The sequence below is a fragment of the Stigmatopora nigra genome, chromosome 4 (assembly GCF_051989575.1).
Source record: "Stigmatopora nigra isolate UIUO_SnigA chromosome 4, RoL_Snig_1.1, whole genome shotgun sequence".
Classification (NCBI taxonomy): domain Eukaryota; kingdom Metazoa; phylum Chordata; class Actinopteri; order Syngnathiformes; family Syngnathidae; genus Stigmatopora; species Stigmatopora nigra.
This window is the reverse complement of record NC_135511.1, coordinates 4,139,840-4,161,302: the sequence shown is the minus strand read 5'-3', so window position 1 is coordinate 4,161,302 and position 21,463 is coordinate 4,139,840. Positions and strand designations below refer to the sequence as shown.

The 21,463-nt window shown below is 36.2% G+C and overlaps 2 protein-coding genes across 6 annotated transcripts; both read right to left on the bottom strand.

Annotated features, from left to right (window-relative positions):
* Nucleotides 1-563: 563 nt before the first annotated feature.
* On the bottom strand, nucleotides 564-10,414 carry LOC144195955 (kinetochore protein NDC80 homolog). 3 transcript variants are annotated; one of them, XM_077715864.1, is made up of 18 exons: nucleotides 10,286-10,414; nucleotides 8,859-8,954; nucleotides 8,066-8,149; nucleotides 7,595-7,730; nucleotides 6,220-6,386; nucleotides 5,770-5,872; nucleotides 5,575-5,664; nucleotides 5,415-5,508; nucleotides 5,156-5,256; nucleotides 4,863-5,007; nucleotides 4,543-4,748; nucleotides 4,013-4,159; nucleotides 3,852-3,941; nucleotides 3,120-3,212; nucleotides 3,031-3,054; nucleotides 2,506-2,636; nucleotides 861-963; nucleotides 564-778 (listed from the first exon to the last, which is right to left on the bottom strand). In XM_077715864.1, exons 1-18 carry the CDS (start codon nucleotides 10,291-10,293, stop codon nucleotides 662-664), a joined length of 1,935 nt encoding a protein of 644 aa, XP_077571990.1. In that variant the 5' UTR covers nucleotides 10,294-10,414; the 3' UTR covers nucleotides 564-661. The 3 variants fall into 3 exon arrangements, with proteins under 3 accessions (XP_077571990.1, XP_077571991.1, XP_077571992.1); XM_077715865.1 differs by lacking the exon at nucleotides 3,031-3,054; XM_077715866.1 differs by lacking the exon at nucleotides 8,859-8,954 and having other exon boundaries at nucleotides 10,286-10,363.
* Nucleotides 10,415-11,059: 645 nt separating this feature from the next.
* LOC144195941 (kinetochore protein NDC80 homolog) lies at nucleotides 11,060-20,911 on the bottom strand. 3 transcript variants are annotated; one of them, XM_077715844.1, is made up of 18 exons: nucleotides 20,783-20,911; nucleotides 19,354-19,449; nucleotides 18,561-18,644; nucleotides 18,090-18,225; nucleotides 16,715-16,881; nucleotides 16,265-16,367; nucleotides 16,070-16,159; nucleotides 15,910-16,003; nucleotides 15,651-15,751; nucleotides 15,358-15,502; nucleotides 15,038-15,243; nucleotides 14,509-14,655; nucleotides 14,348-14,437; nucleotides 13,616-13,708; nucleotides 13,527-13,550; nucleotides 13,002-13,132; nucleotides 11,357-11,459; nucleotides 11,060-11,274 (listed from the first exon to the last, which is right to left on the bottom strand). In XM_077715844.1, the coding sequence occupies exons 1-18, from the start codon at nucleotides 20,788-20,790 to the stop codon at nucleotides 11,158-11,160; spliced, it is 1,935 nt and encodes a 644-aa protein (XP_077571970.1). In that variant the 5' UTR covers nucleotides 20,791-20,911; the 3' UTR covers nucleotides 11,060-11,157. The 3 variants fall into 3 exon arrangements, with proteins under 3 accessions (XP_077571970.1, XP_077571971.1, XP_077571972.1); XM_077715845.1 differs by lacking the exon at nucleotides 13,527-13,550; XM_077715846.1 differs by lacking the exon at nucleotides 19,354-19,449 and having other exon boundaries at nucleotides 20,783-20,860.
* Between the last annotated feature and the right edge of the window lie 552 nt (nucleotides 20,912-21,463).

Sequence of the window (21,463 nt, the reverse complement as noted above, 5' to 3'; positions counted from 1 at the left end):
GGTCAAAAGTAAGCAAAGCGAACAAATACTGTTATTACACGTTTTATCATATATGTATATGTATGGATATATATATATATATATATATATATATATATATATATATATATATATATATATATATATATATATATATATATATATATATATATATATATATATATATATATATATATATATATATATATATATATATATATATATATATATATATATATATATATATATATATATATATATATATATATATATATATATATATACACACACACACATAAATAATAATACTAAGACAAGCCTTAAACATACAAATGCACTTGTATAAACCTTCAATATAGTCATATAGGCCTTAAACATAAATTATAATACAAAATATAGGACTGAATCAACTTCAATTTGAACAATTTCAACTTATGAACAAGCTTGTTTGTAAGTAGGGGAGCGTCTGTACTCCATTATAGAAATCAGACATAACAATACAGTCACATAGCGCACGTACTTTGCAATGATGCACAGTACTATATTACCTTTGAGATAAAGTTTCACAAAAGAGCACTGAAATATATTTTCGATAAGTGTCATTTATTCAACCTATTAACAGTACACGAGAAACTTTTTGCAAACAACCAAAAAACTGAACTTCAATGAACATTTTTTTTTTTCAAGTTCCACCAAACTTTGACTTGAGTTCCAACATTTCGAGGGCAAACTTTTCATTGTCTTCCATCATTTTGGTGTACATGAGTTGCATGTCGCTTTCCCAGTTCTTTGTTAAATCCTGTGAAACGGCGGCAATAACAATACAGTAGTTTAGAAGGACTCTTGATTACTTAAGGAAACAAAACGCGGCCAGTAATTACCTCCATGGCCGACAGGTGGTCTGCGGCTTTGGTGAACACGCTCGTGAGGTTGTTGGCCACCATACGTCTCTCCTCATTTGACTCCAGCACTACCCGGTGGTACCTCAATTCATACAAGTCAAATTTAGAGATAGAGTAATATTTCGACATAAAAGTTCCCCGACATACGAGCAATTTGATACCATTGAAATTTCGAGCAAATATTTATCTTAAAATACGAGACAAATTTTGACATAGAGCATACCTCGAATGCGAGAGGCTGCTCATATCATGAACATCATGGGCACTGTTTTTACCGTGTAATGTCTCTAGGAGCACTGGGCGGAGCGTTGCATTTTTTTTCAGTGTTATTTTCCCCCACTGTTAGTCAGTGCAGAGTGGCAGCGCTTCCTCGATAATACGAGAGGCGTATACTTCTTGTTGACAAGTGGTCGTGCGTAATCCCATTGTGAGTTCATTTGTGTGCATCATTTTTGGAATATTTTGAAGGGAAGACAAAAGTAAACAATCCTTGATAGGTTGCATCTGAAATTAAGGGTGGAGGTGGGCCAAATAAAGCCAAGAAAGGTATAAAAATGTAAACCAAATTGGAATTAAGTTTAGTGTAAGGTTAGTTTAAACTTATTTTTGAGTGTCTGCATCGTAATCCAAGTTCAGTTAAATTGGTTTATGGTATGTTACCAGCACGTTGCAGTGCAAAAAGTCCCCTGCACGAAATCCGTCTAATTTTAGTACTAGCCCACTAGTTATTTGTTACTTTGTTTATAGATGGCAAATTATTACAAATAAAAATGTTTTACCAATCCAATCTCCTGTTTCTGATGTTTTTTTTCAGAGGATTAGAAAGAATTAATTTGTTTTTAGTTCATTTCTATGGGAAACGTTCATTTGAGTTAAGAGAAAATCGACATACGAGCTCAGTCCCGGAACGCATGAAGCTCGCATCTCGAGGTACCACTGTAAGATGATTTTTTTTGTATTCAAATACAAATGTAAAGTTTGATGGCTTCCCAAAAGAAGGAGTACAACATTTCAAGACGAAGTAAATTCTTCCTTTTTGCTTTTTCAAATTGTGTCCATGAGGACAAATATTTAAGTGCAACTTAAAGATGTATTTTTGTTCCTCCTTGACCACCGACAGCCTGTCATGGTTTTTTTTTAGGATATAGATATTTGAAAACCAGATGCCAATTTAGCCTGTTTTCTCCTTTTTAGTATTTTTAATTGAGTTGTCGCTATTGATTTCTGATAAAATAATAATAATAATACAAAATTACCCAAAAATGTGACCTATACCTCAGTGCGACTACAGTAATAATTCGATCATTGCGGCTTCACAACATCGCGTTTTTGTTGTTTTGGCGTGGCGAAAGTATATTAGTCGAAATAGTAAACAAAAGGACAAAACATTTTATGTCGAGTATACAACTGCATAAATGATTAAGATTAAAAACACAAAGTAAGCCTGCCCTCACTAAAACAATGTTGACTATTTACATTGCCACTGCTTAACAGTGTCAGACAAGAATGTTTCCATTATTTACAAATGAATGCTTCTTTGAAAATCATCAACCTGGAGGGGACCAGGTTTCAAAGTGATCTCAGTGTTGTAATACATCAAGTGTCTTTCATGCAATCCACTCACTGTTGTTGCAGCGACATATTCTGCTTCATGGCTTCATCGTAACCGCAGTTGCCCTTCTCCTCCAGTAAATTGCATTCGCTTTCTGCCATCTCCACTTCTTTCGCCCATTCTTGTTCATCTCGAGCAATCTCCTGCAAGCGTGAACGACAAATTGATCAGTGGTTCTTATGAGGGGCAGCCCTAGTTTTTATAGGTGGCGTCACATGAGAACCAGGTCTCACCATCAGCAAAGATAAGACCACACAATCTCTCTGGTTTAGTAAAAATCTTTTGAACAGTAATTGTCCCCCTCTGCTACCAACCAATTCCCACTGTTGTTCGTCATATAGCCTCGCCAAGTTCTGCTGTTCTTTCAGTCATGACCCCACAGCCCGTGACCACATATGTGTAGAAACGAAGATCAACCGTTAAACATAGAGCTTTCTCTTTGGTCTCAATTTAAAAAAAAATGTTTAAACAAAGCAAATTGATAAAAAGGTGCAATAGTTTGTTCCACAGGCAGTTCAAGCAATTAGCAAATCTTACCTCTTTCATTTTCAAAATAGTCATCTATCGAGGTAAGAGTGAACAAATTAAGTGTATTGGATGTTTAGTACGAGGACACCTATTCGAACCTTCTGGTTGGCATCCCAGCGTTCGTCCAACTTGCGGATCTGCTCATTCAGATCCTGCAGGTCAATTTCCTTGTCCAAGATGTTTAAGTTCACCTAAAATAGGAGCAAAGGCGCTGTCACTTTAGGGTTCATCAATCAAAAAAGGTGCATCATCCTCAGCAAATCTCCCAGAGACAGTGGAAGGAGTACAGTAACCCCTCGATTATCACGGTTAACATACACCAGATAAACGGAAAAACTGCAAAGTAGGGTCACCCGCATTTCAAAGAATTCATTAAAAAAATTGTCATTTTTAAAATGTATTTATATTTTTTACTTCCGTGCCGAGTTGCTCCCTGCAAGCGGACGACAGGGGAGTGGTTTCCGCTCTCGAGTTGCAGCGTGGATTTTCAGATTTTTATGAACTTACAAAAAAAAATCCCCCAGAAAAAAATCTGCGATGTAGTGAAATCATGAAAGTTGAAGGGGGATTACTATACTGTCAACAATACCAAAAGGAGAACCTTCTGGAAGCTAATCAGTTGGTGCAAGAGTGGTAATGTCCGGTGCATGTCATGTTTTTAGTATAAAGTGACTTCAAAAAGTCAAGAATATTATGTCCAGTGACGATAAAAAAGTTAGGGAAACAAAAGCCAACATTGTTGTGTCTTCATTAAAAAAAACATGTTTATATCAGTAAAAGAGAAATATATGTGTGTACTTGGAGATGCAATGAGAAACTGTTTTTGTCACCTGTTCGACAGACTCCTTCAGGCTGAAATTGGTACTGGACAGTTTGCTGCATCCATCTTCCACATCCCTAATCAGTTTTCTCAAAAGAGTCTACAGTGAGACACACAAACTGGTCAGCATTTCAGCTAAAAAAATCTCAGTGGAATAAATCAATTGATTACCTGCATTTGTGGCTCGAGTTGAATGTTCCCTGGGCCATATTCAAAAGGCCTCAGTTCAAAGTCATGCCCACAGGCATTCTCTGCAGATGCCGGAATTAGCTTCAGCTTGCGGGCAAATTTGTGGTACTCGTTAAGCTTCAACTCAACCTGGAACGTGTTCATAGGAAAAGATGCAGGTTTTTTTTTTGTAACCGACAGCACGTCACAGCTTGCATGGCCAATGTAAACTAGTAATATTTTTTTTTACCGCAGGCAGCCATTTATTAGCTTATTTTATTTTTTAGCATTGGTTCAAGTAAAAATGGGTGTTGAAGTAGAAAAAAAACTCCATTCAATTCAACTTTGTTTATAACATAGCTTAAAAAAAGGTTCCGTACATAAAACTTAACAACCCATGAATAAAACAGCACTGATATGTTTCAGGTCATATCTGCGCTGGGCAAATGAAATGGCGAGCTCGCATCTATAAACTGAAATAATGCCAGTTATCATCGCAATTCTTAATTTCCATTGTCATTGAACAGGAATACCTTCTCCTTAAATTTGGCCACCGTGATTTCTTCACTCCACTTGTGCTGTTGGGCTTGTTCTAGAGACTTGCCATGAGTAGTGACACCTTGTTGGAGCTCCCGTTTTTCTTGGTTGATCCTCTCTATGTCGGCAGGTGTGTACTTTTGGTTCTGCCGAACCTTTTGCAGTTCACATTGCTCAACTTTCAGAGACTCCAGACGGCTGACTGCAGAGAACAGAATGATTCAAAAATACATATTTGCAGTTGTGGTCAAAAGTCTGCATACACTTATGAAGAACATAATGTCATGGTGGGAAAACCACTTTGGTTTCCATTTACCAGCATGGTTTAATTCATCGACCAGCTCCAGGCACTTTTTCTCTTGGTTTGTTTGGTATGCTTCTACATTAGCATGATAGTCGTGCAACTTCTGTAGGTCTGACTCCATTCTCATGATCTCCATCCTTTTGGATTCGAGACGGTCCTGTGAAGAGATGCATTTGCCGATCGTCTTGAGAAAACACTCAGAGGCCAACAGCAAAAAATCTTATGTTCATTAGTGCCTAAATACTTGATGGCACACCCCTTTGTATGCAAAGTCATGAATAGTCTAATTGCTACGTCATAATGACCTTTTGGTTTTCCTTCTCCAGTCGGTCAACCTCATCCATTAGTAATCTGTGCTTCTCCTCCATTACAGCCAGTGCTTCTTCATCATAATTGCAAATCTTCTCTGTGAATGCATGCAGGAAACACACAGGGAAAAAAATTGTACCAACACGAGCACCAAAAGCGGAAAATATAAAGGACAGAGGAGAAGAAGACACACAATGGCATTCCATCTTTCTCAAATACACTGAACTTTATATAATTGGCTCAACTGGAGCTTACTCAATTCACTGGCAAAGGCTTCATCGTCCTCCTCGTAGGTGTCCATGCCTTGCATGTATTTTTCATACGTTCTTGCTGTATAGTCGAGAAAGAGCTGCAGGCAGAAGAATTTGTGAGATCCCAGCAAAGATGTTAGCACACAAAGAGATCTTGAAAGTACCCTATTGTAATCTGCGCTGTCATCAACATTGTCGCTATCTTCACAGAAGTCTCTGAAGAGCAGATCCTGCTGATTTAAGCCTGAGAAGATCTGGTGACACAAAAGTTCCCACCCTCTCAATCTATTTCGAGAAATGTCTCATGCAATTACTTTTACATATGAACATTTTTCAATGCCAAAGGGGCTGTAGCTTACCTTGACGGTGTCAATTAACCACATAAGAGCACCAAGGGCCTGAGGCCATGTGTGGGGAGCACCCACTGAATACATGGAGGACTTGGACAGCACAAAAGGATATCTGAAACAGAAACACAGAGATAGAGATAGAATACATATTTAGAAAAAGTTGATATTATGGAACCTGTCGAACGCAATTTAAAACACTTCACAGATGCCCAATTATCAGTATATCCTAAGGATTAAGAGGTGCAGCATATTTGAACAGACCTCTGGATTAATCAAACAAGTTCTTGGACAGCAGTAAATTGGGTGGGAGGGGGCAAAGGACACGGAAATGAAGCATAATTGCGGTCCACGTTTGAAGTGTCCAAGATCAACACATCACTTAACGAGGAGATGTCATAGGTAAATTCATTGGCATATCTTAGAGAGGAACTGTTTTAAGTAAAAAGGTTCTATAGCAACCCAAGTGACTTGAGGAGAGCTGGAACTTCTTCCTCCACTTTGCTGTTTGGCATTTCAAAGGTGGGGTCTAGCTGACGATAGATGAACTCAAAGATCTTGACAAACTCCTTTGTGGAAGGTGACTGTAAGGTCTTCAGTGCAACATTGTAGCTCTTCTCTGACAGGAACTAAATTGCAAAAAAAAAGCAAAAAATAAATGGACATTCTACTAATTTAACACTACAACATTAATAAGGATACACGGACATTTTGTCGCCGGATACTTCGTCGAACGGACGCTTCGTCGCCGGACATTTCGTCGCCGGACCTAACTCTTAACCCTAACTACTTACCTTTACCACTGTCCCCTAACCCTAATTCTAACCACTAACCTTACAAATTGTACGTCGACGAAACGTCCGGTCACGTTAATAAGATACTACAGTACAATTATTTATTTGTTCCGCTTATTCTACAGTACTATGATATTTGTGATTGCCTAAATTTGGGGATACACACATTTAAATATTAAAGGAAAACCATTCCCGGTATAAATATAATGTGAAATACATTAAATTATTCAATGAATCAAGAATGATAGATATCAAACGCAGATAATGAGTTGATGTTTAAAAAAAAAAAAAGAATTAAAAAAAAAGGTTGTTAGGGCTCTGAACTGAACTATAATTTGATTACAGTGGTACTTTTGTTCCGGGACGGAGTCCGTATGTCAATTTACTCGTAACTAAAATGAACGTTTGCCATAGGAGTGAACTAAAAACAAATTAGTTCGTTCCACCAAAAAAAAAAAGGATACAGTGGTACCTCAACATATGAGCACCCCGAGCATTTCGAAATAGGAGTAAAATTTCGAACAAATAATTATCTTTAGATACGAGACAAAATTTGAGATACAAGAAAGCCAGGTGGCCAAGACATGAGAGGCTGTTTTATCATTGTCTTTTTTGACGCATCTCTTTCATGTATAACAGATATCTACGAGCACTGGGAGGAGCGTTGCATTTTTTTCAGTGTTCTTTTACGTCACTCAGCGCGAATGGCGGAGCGATCGCTCATACGAGGAGTATATTTTACTTCTCGTTGGCTGCTCATAAGAACATCAGGAGCACTGGCTCTCTCCCCGCAACTCCCTCGTGTAATGTCTCTGGCCGCATTCAATTCAATTCCAAACTACAAACTATTAATTGTGCTCTATAAGACCCAAAATATGATGTCTACAGATGTAGAATCTAGGTCTTCTTTTTTTTTTTTTTTTAAACAAACACTCATGTTGAAGAATTGAGAAATAATTATCAATTTCAAAAAAAGATTCAAATGCTGTTTAAGCTACATCCTACAATTCAGAAGCAATCTACACTGCTGAAGCCAAACCTACCTCATACAGCTGTCTGATGCACTGTTGAACATAAGCTTTGTCATGCACAGGGCGTGTATCTTTGAGCTTCTCGGGTGCTCCAAAACCATAAACGGAGCTGTTGCGTGGCATGCTAGCTCCACTGTTTCTTGGTACCCTAAAAAATAAATAAAAAAATAAAAGTAAATATGTATAGAGTACTGAAGTTCACAATTTAGTTTTTACACCTCACATCCTGACAGACAATAGGGCACAATAATTGGAGCTCTTAGGATATGCACTACTTGAACATTAGTACAATTTCAGGTTTATCTGTGACATCAAACTAACTGATGCATCAGTTCTCAGTAAAGTCTCACACCAAAAGTTGCTGACCCCTTCTATAAAGGATGCAACAGGCTACAGTTTGTTCTATTCTATAAAATCAGATATGGCTAAATTTTCCATAGATCGACACTGATCATTTACACAGCATTTCCATTCTTCACATACCGTTGACCAAAGACGCTTGTCCGCTTCTCAGATGTCTGCAACAGTGGTTTACCAATGCTGAATTTTCCCATTGAAAAGTTTTCACTGTCCAAAAAAAGAAGAAAAAGATACTCAATTGTCATTTTATCCAGCAGCCCCCTTTAACTTTCCCAAATCAAGCTTAACACATTTTAAAGAAAATTGCAATGTATTCATGGTAGTCAATATGGGAAATAAAATGACAAAACTGAAAATTGCAGTTGAAACGGCTTCATTATTATGTATACGAGTGTTGCAAGATACAATGCGATATAAATCGGTAAAATGACACGAAACTTTCTACCAGCATTTGACCTGTTTATTGTCATTATCATCATTTACTCAAGATAATAATTAATTATGTAAAGTTTGTGTTACAAAATAGCATACCTGTCTGTGGACAGGCATTTTGGGGAATATTTGTCTTACCAAAAAAAATAAAATATTTTCCCAAATGTCATGAAATTTAAAAGCTCATTTTACAATGGTTGATTTGAGAATGGACAATCAAATCAATCAAAAGCCTTTATAGTCATCATACACAGCTGCGTATAACGAAATTGGCTAGCAACATGCAAACTACACAGTAAGTTATCAACCTGGGATCGAACTCTCGACCCCTGAACTGTAACACTGACATACTAGCCATGAAAAATGTTGTGATTCCAATTTTTCTGAACCACATCACAAAGGAGATTTTATTTTGAAAGCACCATGGCCAAGCCAAGTAACAATACTATTCAAGTTTGTTTTGTTCATAGGAAAAAATACCAACCTGCGGGGAGTTGTGAATGCAGTGCTCATCCTGCTAGGGTCTTGCACTCGCAATGGCAGGTGGGACAGCCTGCCGGTGGTCCTGCTCATTCGTCCACTAGTCCCAAAATTACAATAAATAGTTTGATTTATTTATTAAAGGAACAATACATATTAATGAACATATCCATGCAAATATGAAAGATTATAAATATACCCTTGTTTAGGTTGATGTTAAAAAACCAAAATAAAAATAATACGGCAATAGAAGGAGGAAAAACTGGACAAAATACAAGATAGCTTAGAAACGATGAGACATACACAAATAGCAAAAAAAGGTCTAGGCCAGGGGTGGGCAAATTTTTCGGCCCGGGGGCCACCACATTGACTTTAAAAATTTGACAGATGGGTCGGGTTAGCCCAAGATACGATACATATAAAAAAAAAGTGCATCCGTTAACAGTACATATGAAACAAACAGAAAAAAAGGACTAAGTATCAACATACTCATCAATCATCATTAGCGTAAAAAGTATAAAGTACAAAGTAAAGTAAAAAGGATTGTATTAAGAAATATTAAAATGTAATTTTATAAAAGATAGAGGGGCTGTAAAACATGAAAAACAAATAAGAGTGGACAGAGCTACTGCCACTGGCATAATAATAAAGCAACAACAACAACATTATTTGGACAACGTCGGCGGGCCGGATTAAAAAGCCTAACGACAAAAAAAAAAAATCTAACTGAATAATAGAATTTTAGTGGGTGGAAAAATTTGAAATCTATTGTGGAAGACTTCCTGTGTGTGGTTCCAGTTTTATTCAACTTTACAACGTCTTTTTCTTGAGTCTGTATCCGTTTTTGCTACTTAGACCAAAATTATAACCGCTCAGGTGTCAACCGGTAGCGGTTGCTCGTTTTTGTGTTTTTGCTGCTTTTCTGACTTAATGATCCCATATACATTGCTTTGTACTTAGTGCTTCTTGCTTTGTTGTTTTGCGGCCTTTGCGAATGTATTGTCTAACTTGTAACTATGTGTATCGGCATTCTCACCCTCTTGTGACTGTTACAATAAAATATCCCGAATAATAATAAAATTATCCAATCCAATCCAAAAAACAAAACAAGAGACGCACGTCTTTTGAGCAGTTGAAAATGCTCGTCATTTGGGTCGCGATTTAGAAAAAAAATAAATGCAAGGACGTATTTTGGGGTTATTTCACAAAAAGTTATTTAAATTAAATTGCGCTCCTTGGTTTTATTCATTCTTCCAGCTTGTTTACTTTCGGTCTTTCCTAAACCATCATTGAGAGAGGGTCGTTTTTTGACCGGACGATAATAATAGGGCGTAAACAAAAACTTAATTTAGTAATTTTTATGTCTCGCGGAACGGCAAGAAAAGGGAAAGGCAATGTAAGTGGAAATTTAAGTACATTAAAACTACTTACCGATCCATGTTGCTTCTTCTTTAGCGAAGCGATGGAGCGGAGGGGAAAATAATAACTGACGTAGAACGCTACAACCGCGCTAATGAATTTAAAAAGAACCGGACGTGACGACAAACCGCTACAGCCAACCGTCTAGGTCAAAAGTAAGCAAAGCGAACAAATACTGTTATTACACGTTTTATCATATATGTATATGTATGGATATATATATATATATATATATATATATATATATATATATATATATATATATATATATATATATATATATATATATATATATATATATATATATATATATATATATATATATATATATATATATATATATATATATATATATATATATATATATATATATATATATATATATATATATATATATATATATATATATATATATATATATATATATATATATATATATATATATATATATATATATATATATATATATATATATATATATATATACACACACACACATAAATAATAATACTAAGACAAGCCTTAAACATACAAATGCACTTGTATAAACCTTCAATATAGTCATATAGGCCTTAAACATAAATTATAATACAAAATATAGGACTGAATCAACTTCAATTTGAACAATTTCAACTTATGAACAAGCTTGTTTGTAAGTAGGGGAGCGTCTGTACTCCATTATAGAAATCAGACATAACAATACAGTCACATAGCGCACGTACTTTGCAATGATGCACAGTACTATATTACCTTTGAGATAAAGTTTCACAAAAGAGCACTGAAATATATTTTCGATAAGTGTCATTTATTCAACCTATTAACAGTACACGAGAAACTTTTTGCAAACAACCAAAAAACTGAACTTCAATGAACATTTTTTTTTTTCAAGTTCCACCAAACTTTGACTTGAGTTCCAACATTTCGAGGGCAAACTTTTCATTGTCTTCCATCATTTTGGTGTACATGAGTTGCATGTCGCTTTCCCAGTTCTTTGTTAAATCCTGTGAAACGGCGGCAATAACAATACAGTAGTTTAGAAGGACTCTTGATTACTTAAGGAAACAAAACGCGGCCAGTAATTACCTCCATGGCCGACAGGTGGTCTGCGGCTTTGGTGAACACGCTCGTGAGGTTGTTGGCCACCATACGTCTCTCCTCATTTGACTCCAGCACTACCCGGTGGTACCTCAATTCATACAAGTCAAATTTAGAGATAGAGTAATATTTCGACATAAAAGTTCCCCGACATACGAGCAATTTGATACCATTGAAATTTCGAGCAAATATTTATCTTAAAATACGAGACAAATTTTGACATAGAGCATACCTCGAATGCGAGAGGCTGCTCATATCATGAACATCATGGGCACTGTTTTTACCGTGTAATGTCTCTAGGAGCACTGGGCGGAGCGTTGCATTTTTTTTCAGTGTTATTTTCCCCCACTGTTAGTCAGTGCAGAGTGGCAGCGCTTCCTCGATAATACGAGAGGCGTATACTTCTTGTTGACAAGTGGTCGTGCGTAATCCCATTGTGAGTTCATTTGTGTGCATCATTTTTGGAATATTTTGAAGGGAAGACAAAAGTAAACAATCCTTGATAGGTTGCATCTGAAATTAAGGGTGGAGGTGGGCCAAATAAAGCCAAGAAAGGTATAAAAATGTAAACCAAATTGGAATTAAGTTTAGTGTAAGGTTAGTTTAAACTTATTTTTGAGTGTCTGCATCGTAATCCAAGTTCAGTTAAATTGGTTTATGGTATGTTACCAGCACGTTGCAGTGCAAAAAGTCCCCTGCACGAAATCCGTCTAATTTTAGTACTAGCCCACTAGTTATTTGTTACTTTGTTTATAGATGGCAAATTATTACAAATAAAAATGTTTTACCAATCCAATCTCCTGTTTCTGATGTTTTTTTTCAGAGGATTAGAAAGAATTAATTTGTTTTTAGTTCATTTCTATGGGAAACGTTCATTTGAGTTAAGAGAAAATCGACATACGAGCTCAGTCCCGGAACGCATGAAGCTCGCATCTCGAGGTACCACTGTAAGATGATTTTTTTTGTATTCAAATACAAATGTAAAGTTTGATGGCTTCCCAAAAGAAGGAGTACAACATTTCAAGACGAAGTAAATTCTTCCTTTTTGCTTTTTCAAATTGTGTCCATGAGGACAAATATTTAAGTGCAACTTAAAGATGTATTTTTGTTCCTCCTTGACCACCGACAGCCTGTCATGGTTTTTTTTTAGGATATAGATATTTGAAAACCAGATGCCAATTTAGCCTGTTTTCTCCTTTTTAGTATTTTTAATTGAGTTGTCGCTATTGATTTCTGATAAAATAATAATAATAATACAAAATTACCCAAAAATGTGACCTATACCTCAGTGCGACTACAGTAATAATTCGATCATTGCGGCTTCACAACATCGCGTTTTTGTTGTTTTGGCGTGGCGAAAGTATATTAGTCGAAATAGTAAACAAAAGGACAAAACATTTTATGTCGAGTATACAACTGCATAAATGATTAAGATTAAAAACACAAAGTAAGCCTGCCCTCACTAAAACAATGTTGACTATTTACATTGCCACTGCTTAACAGTGTCAGACAAGAATGTTTCCATTATTTACAAATGAATGCTTCTTTGAAAATCATCAACCTGGAGGGGACCAGGTTTCAAAGTGATCTCAGTGTTGTAATACATCAAGTGTCTTTCATGCAATCCACTCACTGTTGTTGCAGCGACATATTCTGCTTCATGGCTTCATCGTAACCGCAGTTGCCCTTCTCCTCCAGTAAATTGCATTCGCTTTCTGCCATCTCCACTTCTTTCGCCCATTCTTGTTCATCTCGAGCAATCTCCTGCAAGCGTGAACGACAAATTGATCAGTGGTTCTTATGAGGGGCAGCCCTAGTTTTTATAGGTGGCGTCACATGAGAACCAGGTCTCACCATCAGCAAAGATAAGACCACACAATCTCTCTGGTTTAGTAAAAATCTTTTGAACAGTAATTGTCCCCCTCTGCTACCAACCAATTCCCACTGTTGTTCGTCATATAGCCTCGCCAAGTTCTGCTGTTCTTTCAGTCATGACCTCACAGCCCGTGACCACATATGTGTAGAAACGAAGATCAACCGTTAAACATAGAGCTTTCTCTTTGGTCTCAATTTAAAAAAAAATGTTTAAACAAAGCAAATTGATAAAAAGGTGCAATAGTTTGTTCCACAGGCAGTTCAAGCAATTAGCAAATCTTACCTCTTTCATTTTCAAAATAGTCATCTATCGAGGTAAGAGTGAACAAATTAAGTGTATTGGATGTTTAGTACGAGGACACCTATTCGAACCTTCTGGTTGGCATCCCAGCGTTCGTCCAACTTGCGGATCTGCTCATTCAGATCCTGCAGGTCAATTTCCTTGTCCAAGATGTTTAAGTTCACCTAAAATAGGAGCAAAGGCGCTGTCACTTTAGGGTTCATCAATCAAAAAAGGTGCATCATCCTCAGCAAATCTCCCAGAGACAGTGGAAGGAGTACAGTAACCCCTCGATTATCACGGTTAACATACACCAGATAAACGGAAAAACTGCAAAGTAGGGTCACCCGCATTTCAAAGAATTCATTAAAAAAATTGTCATTTTTAAAATGTATTTATATTTTTTACTTCCGTGCCGAGTTGCTCCCTGCAAGCGGACGACAGGGGAGTGGTTTCCGCTCTCGAGTTGCAGCGTGGATTTTCAGATTTTTATGAACTTACAAAAAAAAATCCCCCAGAAAAAAATCTGCGATGTAGTGAAATCATGAAAGTTGAAGGGGGATTACTATACTGTCAACAATACCAAAAGGAGAACCTTCTGGAAGCTAATCAGTTGGTGCAAGAGTGGTAATGTCCGGTGCATGTCATGTTTTTAGTATAAAGTGACTTCAAAAAGTCAAGAATATTATGTCCAGTGACGATAAAAAAGTTAGGGAAACAAAAGCCAACATTGTTGTGTCTTCATTAAAAAAAACATGTTTATATCAGTAAAAGAGAAATATATGTGTGTACTTGGAGATGCAATGAGAAACTGTTTTTGTCACCTGTTCGACAGACTCCTTCAGGCTGAAATTGGTACTGGACAGTTTGCTGCATCCATCTTCCACATCCCTAATCAGTTTTCTCAAAAGAGTCTACAGTGAGACACACAAACTGGTCAGCATTTCAGCTAAAAAAATCTCAGTGGAATAAATCAATTGATTACCTGCATTTGTGGCTCGAGTTGAATGTTCCCTGGGCCATATTCAAAAGGCCTCAGTTCAAAGTCATGCCCACAGGCATTCTCTGCAGATGCCGGAATTAGCTTCAGCTTGCGGGCAAATTTGTGGTACTCGTTAAGCTTCAACTCAACCTGGAACGTGTTCATAGGAAAAGATGCAGGTTTTTTTTTTGTAACCGACACCACGTCACAGCTTGCATGGCCAATGTAAACTAGTAATATTTTTTTTACCGCAGGCAGCCATTTATTAGCTTATTTTATTTTTTAGCATTGGTTCAAGTAAAAATGGGTGTTGAAGTAGAAAAAAAACTCCATTCAATTCAACTTTGTTTATAACATAGCTTAAAAAAAGGTTCCGTACATAAAACTTAACAACCCATGAATAAAACAGCACTGATATGTTTCAGGTCATATCTGCGCTGGGCAAATGAAATGGCGAGCTCGCATCTATAAACTGAAATAATGCCAGTTATCATCGCAATTCTTAATTTCCATTGTCATTGAACAGGAATACCTTCTCCTTAAATTTGGCCACCGTGATTTCTTCACTCCACTTGTGCTGTTGGGCTTGTTCTAGAGACTTGCCATGAGTAGTGACACCTTGTTGGAGCTCCCGTTTTTCTTGGTTGATCCTCTCTATGTCGGCAGGTGTGTACTTTTGGTTCTGCCGAACCTTTTGCAGTTCACATTGCTCAACTTTCAGAGACTCCAGACGGCTGACTGCAGAGAACAGAATGATTCAAAAATACATATTTGCAGTTGTGGTCAAAAGTCTGCATACACTTATGAAGAACATAATGTCATGGTGGGAAAACCACTTTGGTTTCCATTTACCAGCATGGTTTAATTCATCGACCAGCTCCAGGCACTTTTTCTCTTGGTTTGTTTGGTATGCTTCTACATTAGCATGATAGTCGTGCAACTTCTGTAGGTCTGACTCCATTCTCATGATCTCCATCCTTTTGGATTCGAGACGGTCCTGTGAAGAGATGCATTTGCCGATCGTCTTGAGAAAACACTCAGAGGCCAACAGCAAAAAATCTTATGTTCATTAGTGCCTAAATACTTGATGGCACACCCCTTTGTATGCAAAGTCATGAATAGTCTAATTGCTACGTCATAATGACCTTTTGGTTTTCCTTCTCCAGTCGGTCAACCTCATCCATTAGTAATCTGTGCTTCTCCTCCATTACAGCCAGTGCTTCTTCATCATAATTGCAAATCTTCTCTGTGAATGCATGCAGGAAACACACAGGGAAAAAAATTGTACCAACACGAGCACCAAAAGCGGAAAATATAAAGGACAGAGGAGAAGAAGACACACAATGGCATTCCATCTTTCTCAAATACACTGAACTTTATATAATTGGCTCAACTGGAGCTTACTCAATTCACTGGCAAAGGCTTCATCGTCCTCCTCGTAGGTGTCCATGCCTTGCATGTATTTTTCATACGTTCTTGCTGTATAGTCGAGAAAGAGCTGCAGGCAGAAGAATTTGTGAGATCCCAGCAAAGATGTTAGCACACAAAGAGATCTTGAAAGTACCCTATTGTAATCTGCGCTGTCATCAACATTGTCGCTATCTTCACAGAAGTCTCTGAAGAGCAGATCCTGCTGATTTAAGCCTGAGAAGATCTGGTGACACAAAAGTTCCCACCCTCTCAATCTATTTCGAGAAATGTCTCATGCAATTACTTTTACATATGAACATTTTTCAATGCCAAAGGGGCTGTAGCTTACCTTGACGGTGTCAATTAACCACATAAGAGCACCAAGGGCCTGAGGCCATGTGTGGGGAGCACCCACTGAATACATGGAGGACTTGGACAGCACAAAAGGATATCTGAAACAGAAACACAGAGATAGAGATAGAATACATATTTAGAAAAAGTTGATATTATGGAACCTGTCGAACGCAATTTAAAACACTTCACAGATGCCCAATTATCAGTATATCCTAAGGATTAAGAGGTGCAGCATATTTGAACAGACCTCTGGATTAATCAAACAAGTTCTTGGACAGCAGTAAATTGGGTGGGAGGGGGCAAAGGACACGGAAATGAAGCATAATTGCGGTCCACGTTTGAAGTGTCCAAGATCAACACATCACTTAACGAGGAGATGTCATAGGTAAATTCATTGGCATATCTTAGAGAGGAACTGTTTTAAGTAAAAAGGTTCTATAGCAACCCAAGTGACTTGAGGAGAGCTGGAACTTCTTCCTCCACTTTGCTGTTTGGCATTTCAAAGGTGGGGTCTAGCTGACGATAGATGAACTCAAAGATCTTGACAAACTCCTTTGTGGAAGGTGACTGTAAGGTCTTCAGTGCAACATTGTAGCTCTTCTCTGACAGGAACTAAATTGCAAAAAAAAAGCAAAAAATAAATGGACATTCTACTAATTTAACACTACAACATTAATAAGGATACACGGACATTTTGTCGCCGGATACTTCGTCGAACGGACGCTTCGTCGCCGGACATTTCGTCGCCGGACCTAACTCTTAACCCTAACTACTTACCTTTACCACTGTCCCCTAACCCTAATTCTAACCACTAACCTTACAAATTGTACGTCGACGAAACGTCCGGTCACGTTAATAAGATACTACAGTACAATTATTTATTTGTTCCGCTTATTCTACAGTACTATGATATTTGTGATTGCCTAAATTTGGGGATACACACATTTAAATATTAAAGGAAAACCATTCCCGGTATAAATATAATGTGAAATACATTAAATTATTCAATGAATCAAGAATGATAGATATCAAACGCAGATAATGAGTTGATGTTTAAAAAAAAAAAAAGAATTAAAAAAAAAGGTTGTTAGGGCTCTGAACTGAACTATAATTTGATTACAGTGGTACTTTTGTTCCGGGACGGAGTCCGTATGTCAATTTACTCGTAACTAAAATGAACGTTTGCCATAGGAGTGAACTAAAAACAAATTAGTTCGTTCCACCAAAAAAAAAAAGGATACAGTGGTACCTCAACATATGAGCACCCCGAGCATTTCGAAATAGGAGTAAAATTTCGAACAAATAATTATCTTTAGATACGAGACAAAATTTGAGATACAAGAAAGCCAGGTGGCCAAGACATGAGAGGCTGTTTTATCATTGTCTTTTTTGACGCATCTCTTTCATGTATAACAGATATCTACGAGCACTGGGAGGAGCGTTGCATTTTTTTCAGTGTTCTTTTACGTCACTCAGCGCGAATGGCGGAGCGATCGCTCATACGAGGAGTATATTTTACTTCTCGTTGGCTGCTCATAAGAACATCAGGAGCACTGGCTCTCTCCCCGCAACTCCCTCGTGTAATGTCTCTGGCCGCATTCAATTCAATTCCAAACTACAAACTATTAATTGTGCTCTATAAGACCCAAAATATGATGTCTACAGATGTAGAATCTAGGTCTTCTTTTTTTTTTTTTTTTAAACAAACACTCATGTTGAAGAATTGAGAAATAATTATCAATTTCAAAAAAAGATTCAAATGCTGTTTAAGCTACATCCTACAATTCAGAAGCAATCTACACTGCTGAAGCCAAACCTACCTCATACAGCTGTCTGATGCACTGTTGAACATAAGCTTTGTCATGCACAGGGCGTGTATCTTTGAGCTTCTCGGGTGCTCCAAAACCATAAACGGAGCTGTTGCGTGGCATGCTAGCTCCACTGTTTCTTGGTACCCTAAAAAATAAATAAAAAAATAAAAGTAAATATGTATAGAGTACTGAAGTTCACAATTTAGTTTTTACACCTCACATCCTGACAGACAATAGGGCACAATAATTGGAGCTCTTAGGATATGCACTACTTGAACATTAGTACAATTTCAGGTTTATCTGTGACATCAAACTAACTGATGCATCAGTTCTCAGTAAAGTCTCACACCAAAAGTTGCTGACCCCTTCTATAAAGGATGCAACAGGCTACAGTTTGTTCTATTCTATAAAATCAGATATGGCTAAATTTTCCATAGATCGACACTGATCATTTACACAGCATTTCCATTCTTCACATACCGTTGACCAAAGACGCTTGTCCGCTTCTCAGATGTCTGCAACAGTGGTTTACCAATGCTGAATTTTCCCATTGAAAAGTTTTCACTGTCCAAAAAAAGAAGAAAAAGATACTCAATTGTCATTTTATCCAGCAGCCCCCTTTAACTTTCCCAAATCAAGCTTAACACATTTTAAAGAAAATTGCAATGTATTCATGGTAGTCAATATGGGAAATAAAATGACAAAACTGAAAATTGCAGTTGAAACGGCTTCATTATTATGTATACGAGTGTTGCAAGATACAATGCGATATAAATCGGTAAAATGACACGAAACTTTCTACCAGCATTTGACCTGTTTATTGTCATTATCATCATTTACTCAAGATAATAATTAATTATGTAAAGTTTGTGTTACAAAATAGCATACCTGTCTGTGGACAGGCATTTTGGGGAATATTTGTCTTACCAAAAAAAATAAAATATTTTCCCAAATGTCATGAAATTTAAAAGCTCATTTTACAATGGTTGATTTGAGAATGGACAATCAAATCAATCAAAAGCCTTTATAGTCATCATACACAGCTGCGTATAACGAAATTGGCTAGCAACATGCAAACTACACAGTAAGTTATCAACCTGGGATCGAACTCTCGACCCCTGAACTGTAACACTGACATACTAGCCATGAAAAATGTTGTGATTCCAATTTTTCTGAACCACATCACAAAGGAGATTTTATTTTGAAAGCACCATGGCCAAGCCAAGTAACAATACTATTCAAGTTTGTTTTGTTCATAGGAAAAAATACCAACCTGCGGGGAGTTGTGAATGCAGTGCTCATCCTGCTAGGGTCTTGCACTCGCAATGGCAGGTGGGACAGCCTGCCGGTGGTCCTGCTCATTCGTCCACTAGTCCCAAAATTACAATAAATAGTTTGATTTATTTATTAAAGGAACAATACATATTAATGAACATATCCATGCAAATATGAAAGATTATAAATATACCCTTGTTTAGGTTGATGTTAAAAAACCAAAATAAAAATAATACGGCAATAGAAGGAGGAAAAACTGGACAAAATACAAGATAGCTTAGAAACGATGAGACATACACAAATAGCAAAAAAAGGTCTAGGCCAGGGGTGGGCAAATTTTTCGGCCCGGGGGCCACCACATTGACTTTAAAAATTTGACAGATGGGTCGGGTTAGCCCAAGATACGATACATATAAAAAAAAAAAGTGCATCCGTTAACAGTACATATGAAACAAACAGAAAAAAAGGACTAAGTATCAACATACTCATCAATCATCATTAGCGTAAAAAGTATAAAGTACAAAGTAAAGTAAAAAGGATTGTATTAAGAAATATTAAAATGTAATTTTATAAAAGATAGAGGGGCTGTAAAACATGAAAAACAAATAAGAGTGGACAGAGCTACTGCCACTGGCATAATAATAAAGCAACAACAACAACATTATTTGGACAACGTCGGCGGGCCGGATTAAAAAGCCTAACGACAAAAAAAAAAAATCTAACTGAATAATAGAATTTTAGTGGGTGGAAAAATTTGAAATCTATTGTGGAAGACTTCCTGTGTGTGGTTCCAGTTTTATTCAACTTTACAACGTCTTTTTCTTGAGTCTGTATCCGTTTTTGCTACTTAGACCAAAATTATAACCGCTCAGGTGTCAACCGGTAGCGGTTGCTCGTTTTTGTGTTTTTGCTGCTTTTCTGACTTAATGATCCCATATACATTGCTTTGTACTTAGTGCTTCTTGCTTTGTTGTTTTGCGGCCTTTGCGAATGTATTGTCTAACTTGTAACTATGTGTATCGGCATTCTCACCCTCTTGTGACTGTTACAATAAAATATCCCGAATAATAATAAAATTATCCAATCCAATCCAAAAAACAAAACAAGAGACGCACGTCTTTTGAGCAGTTGAAAATGCTCGTCATTTGGGTCGCGATTTAGAAAAAAAATAAATGCAAGGACGTATTTTGGGGTTATTTCACAAAAAGTTATTTAAATTAAATTGCGCTCCTTGGTTTTATTCATTCTTCCAGCTTGTTTACTTTCGGTCTTTCCTAAACCATCATTGAGAGAGGGTCGTTTTTTGACCGGACGATAATAATAGGGCGTAAACAAAAACTTAATTTAGTAATTTTTATGTCTCGCGGAACGGCAAGAAAAGGGAAAGGCAATGTAAGTGGAAATTTAAGTACATTAAAACTACTTACCGATCCATGTTGCTTCTTCTTTAGCGAAGCGATGGAGCGGAGGGGAAAATAATAACTGACGTAGAACGCTACAACCGCGCTAATGAATTTAAAAAGAACCGGACGTGACGACAAACCGCTACAGCCAACCGTCTAGGTCAAAAGTAAGCAAAGCGAACAAATACTGTTATTACACGTTTTATCATATATGTATATGTATGGATATATATATATATATATATATATATATATATATATATATATATATATATATATATATATATATATATATATATATATATATATATATATATATATATATATATATATATATATATATATATATATATATATATATATATATATATATATATATATATATATATATATATATATATATATATATATATATATATATATATATATATATATATATATATATATATATATATATATATATATATATATATATATATATATATATATATATATATATATATATATATATATATATATATATATATATATATATATATATATATATATATATATATATATATATATATATATATATATATATATATATATATATATATATATATATATATATATATATATATATATATATATATATATATATATATATATATATATATATATATATATATATATATATATATATATATATATATATATATATAT

What these genes read in the sequence shown, in the direction of transcription:
- LOC144195955 (XM_077715864.1), bottom strand. An exon ending in GCATTCACAACTCCCCGCAG is followed by an intron (nt 8,150 to 8,858) that starts GTTGGTATTTTT and finishes TTTTTTGGACAG; the next exon opens with TGAAAACTTTTCAATGGGAA. An exon ending in CTATTTTGAAAATGAAAGAG is followed by an intron (nt 2,637 to 3,030) that starts GTAAGATTTGCT and finishes TCACGCTTGCAG; the next exon opens with GAGATTGCTCGAGATGAACA.
- LOC144195941 (XM_077715844.1), bottom strand. An exon ending in ACAGCGCAGATTACAATAGG is followed by an intron (nt 16,004 to 16,069) that starts GTACTTTCAAGA and finishes TTCTGCCTGCAG; the next exon opens with CTCTTTCTCGACTATACAGC. An exon ending in TGGAGAAGGAAAACCAAAAG is followed by an intron (nt 15,503 to 15,650) that starts GTCATTATGACG and finishes ATCTCTTCACAG; the next exon opens with GACCGTCTCGAATCCAAAAG.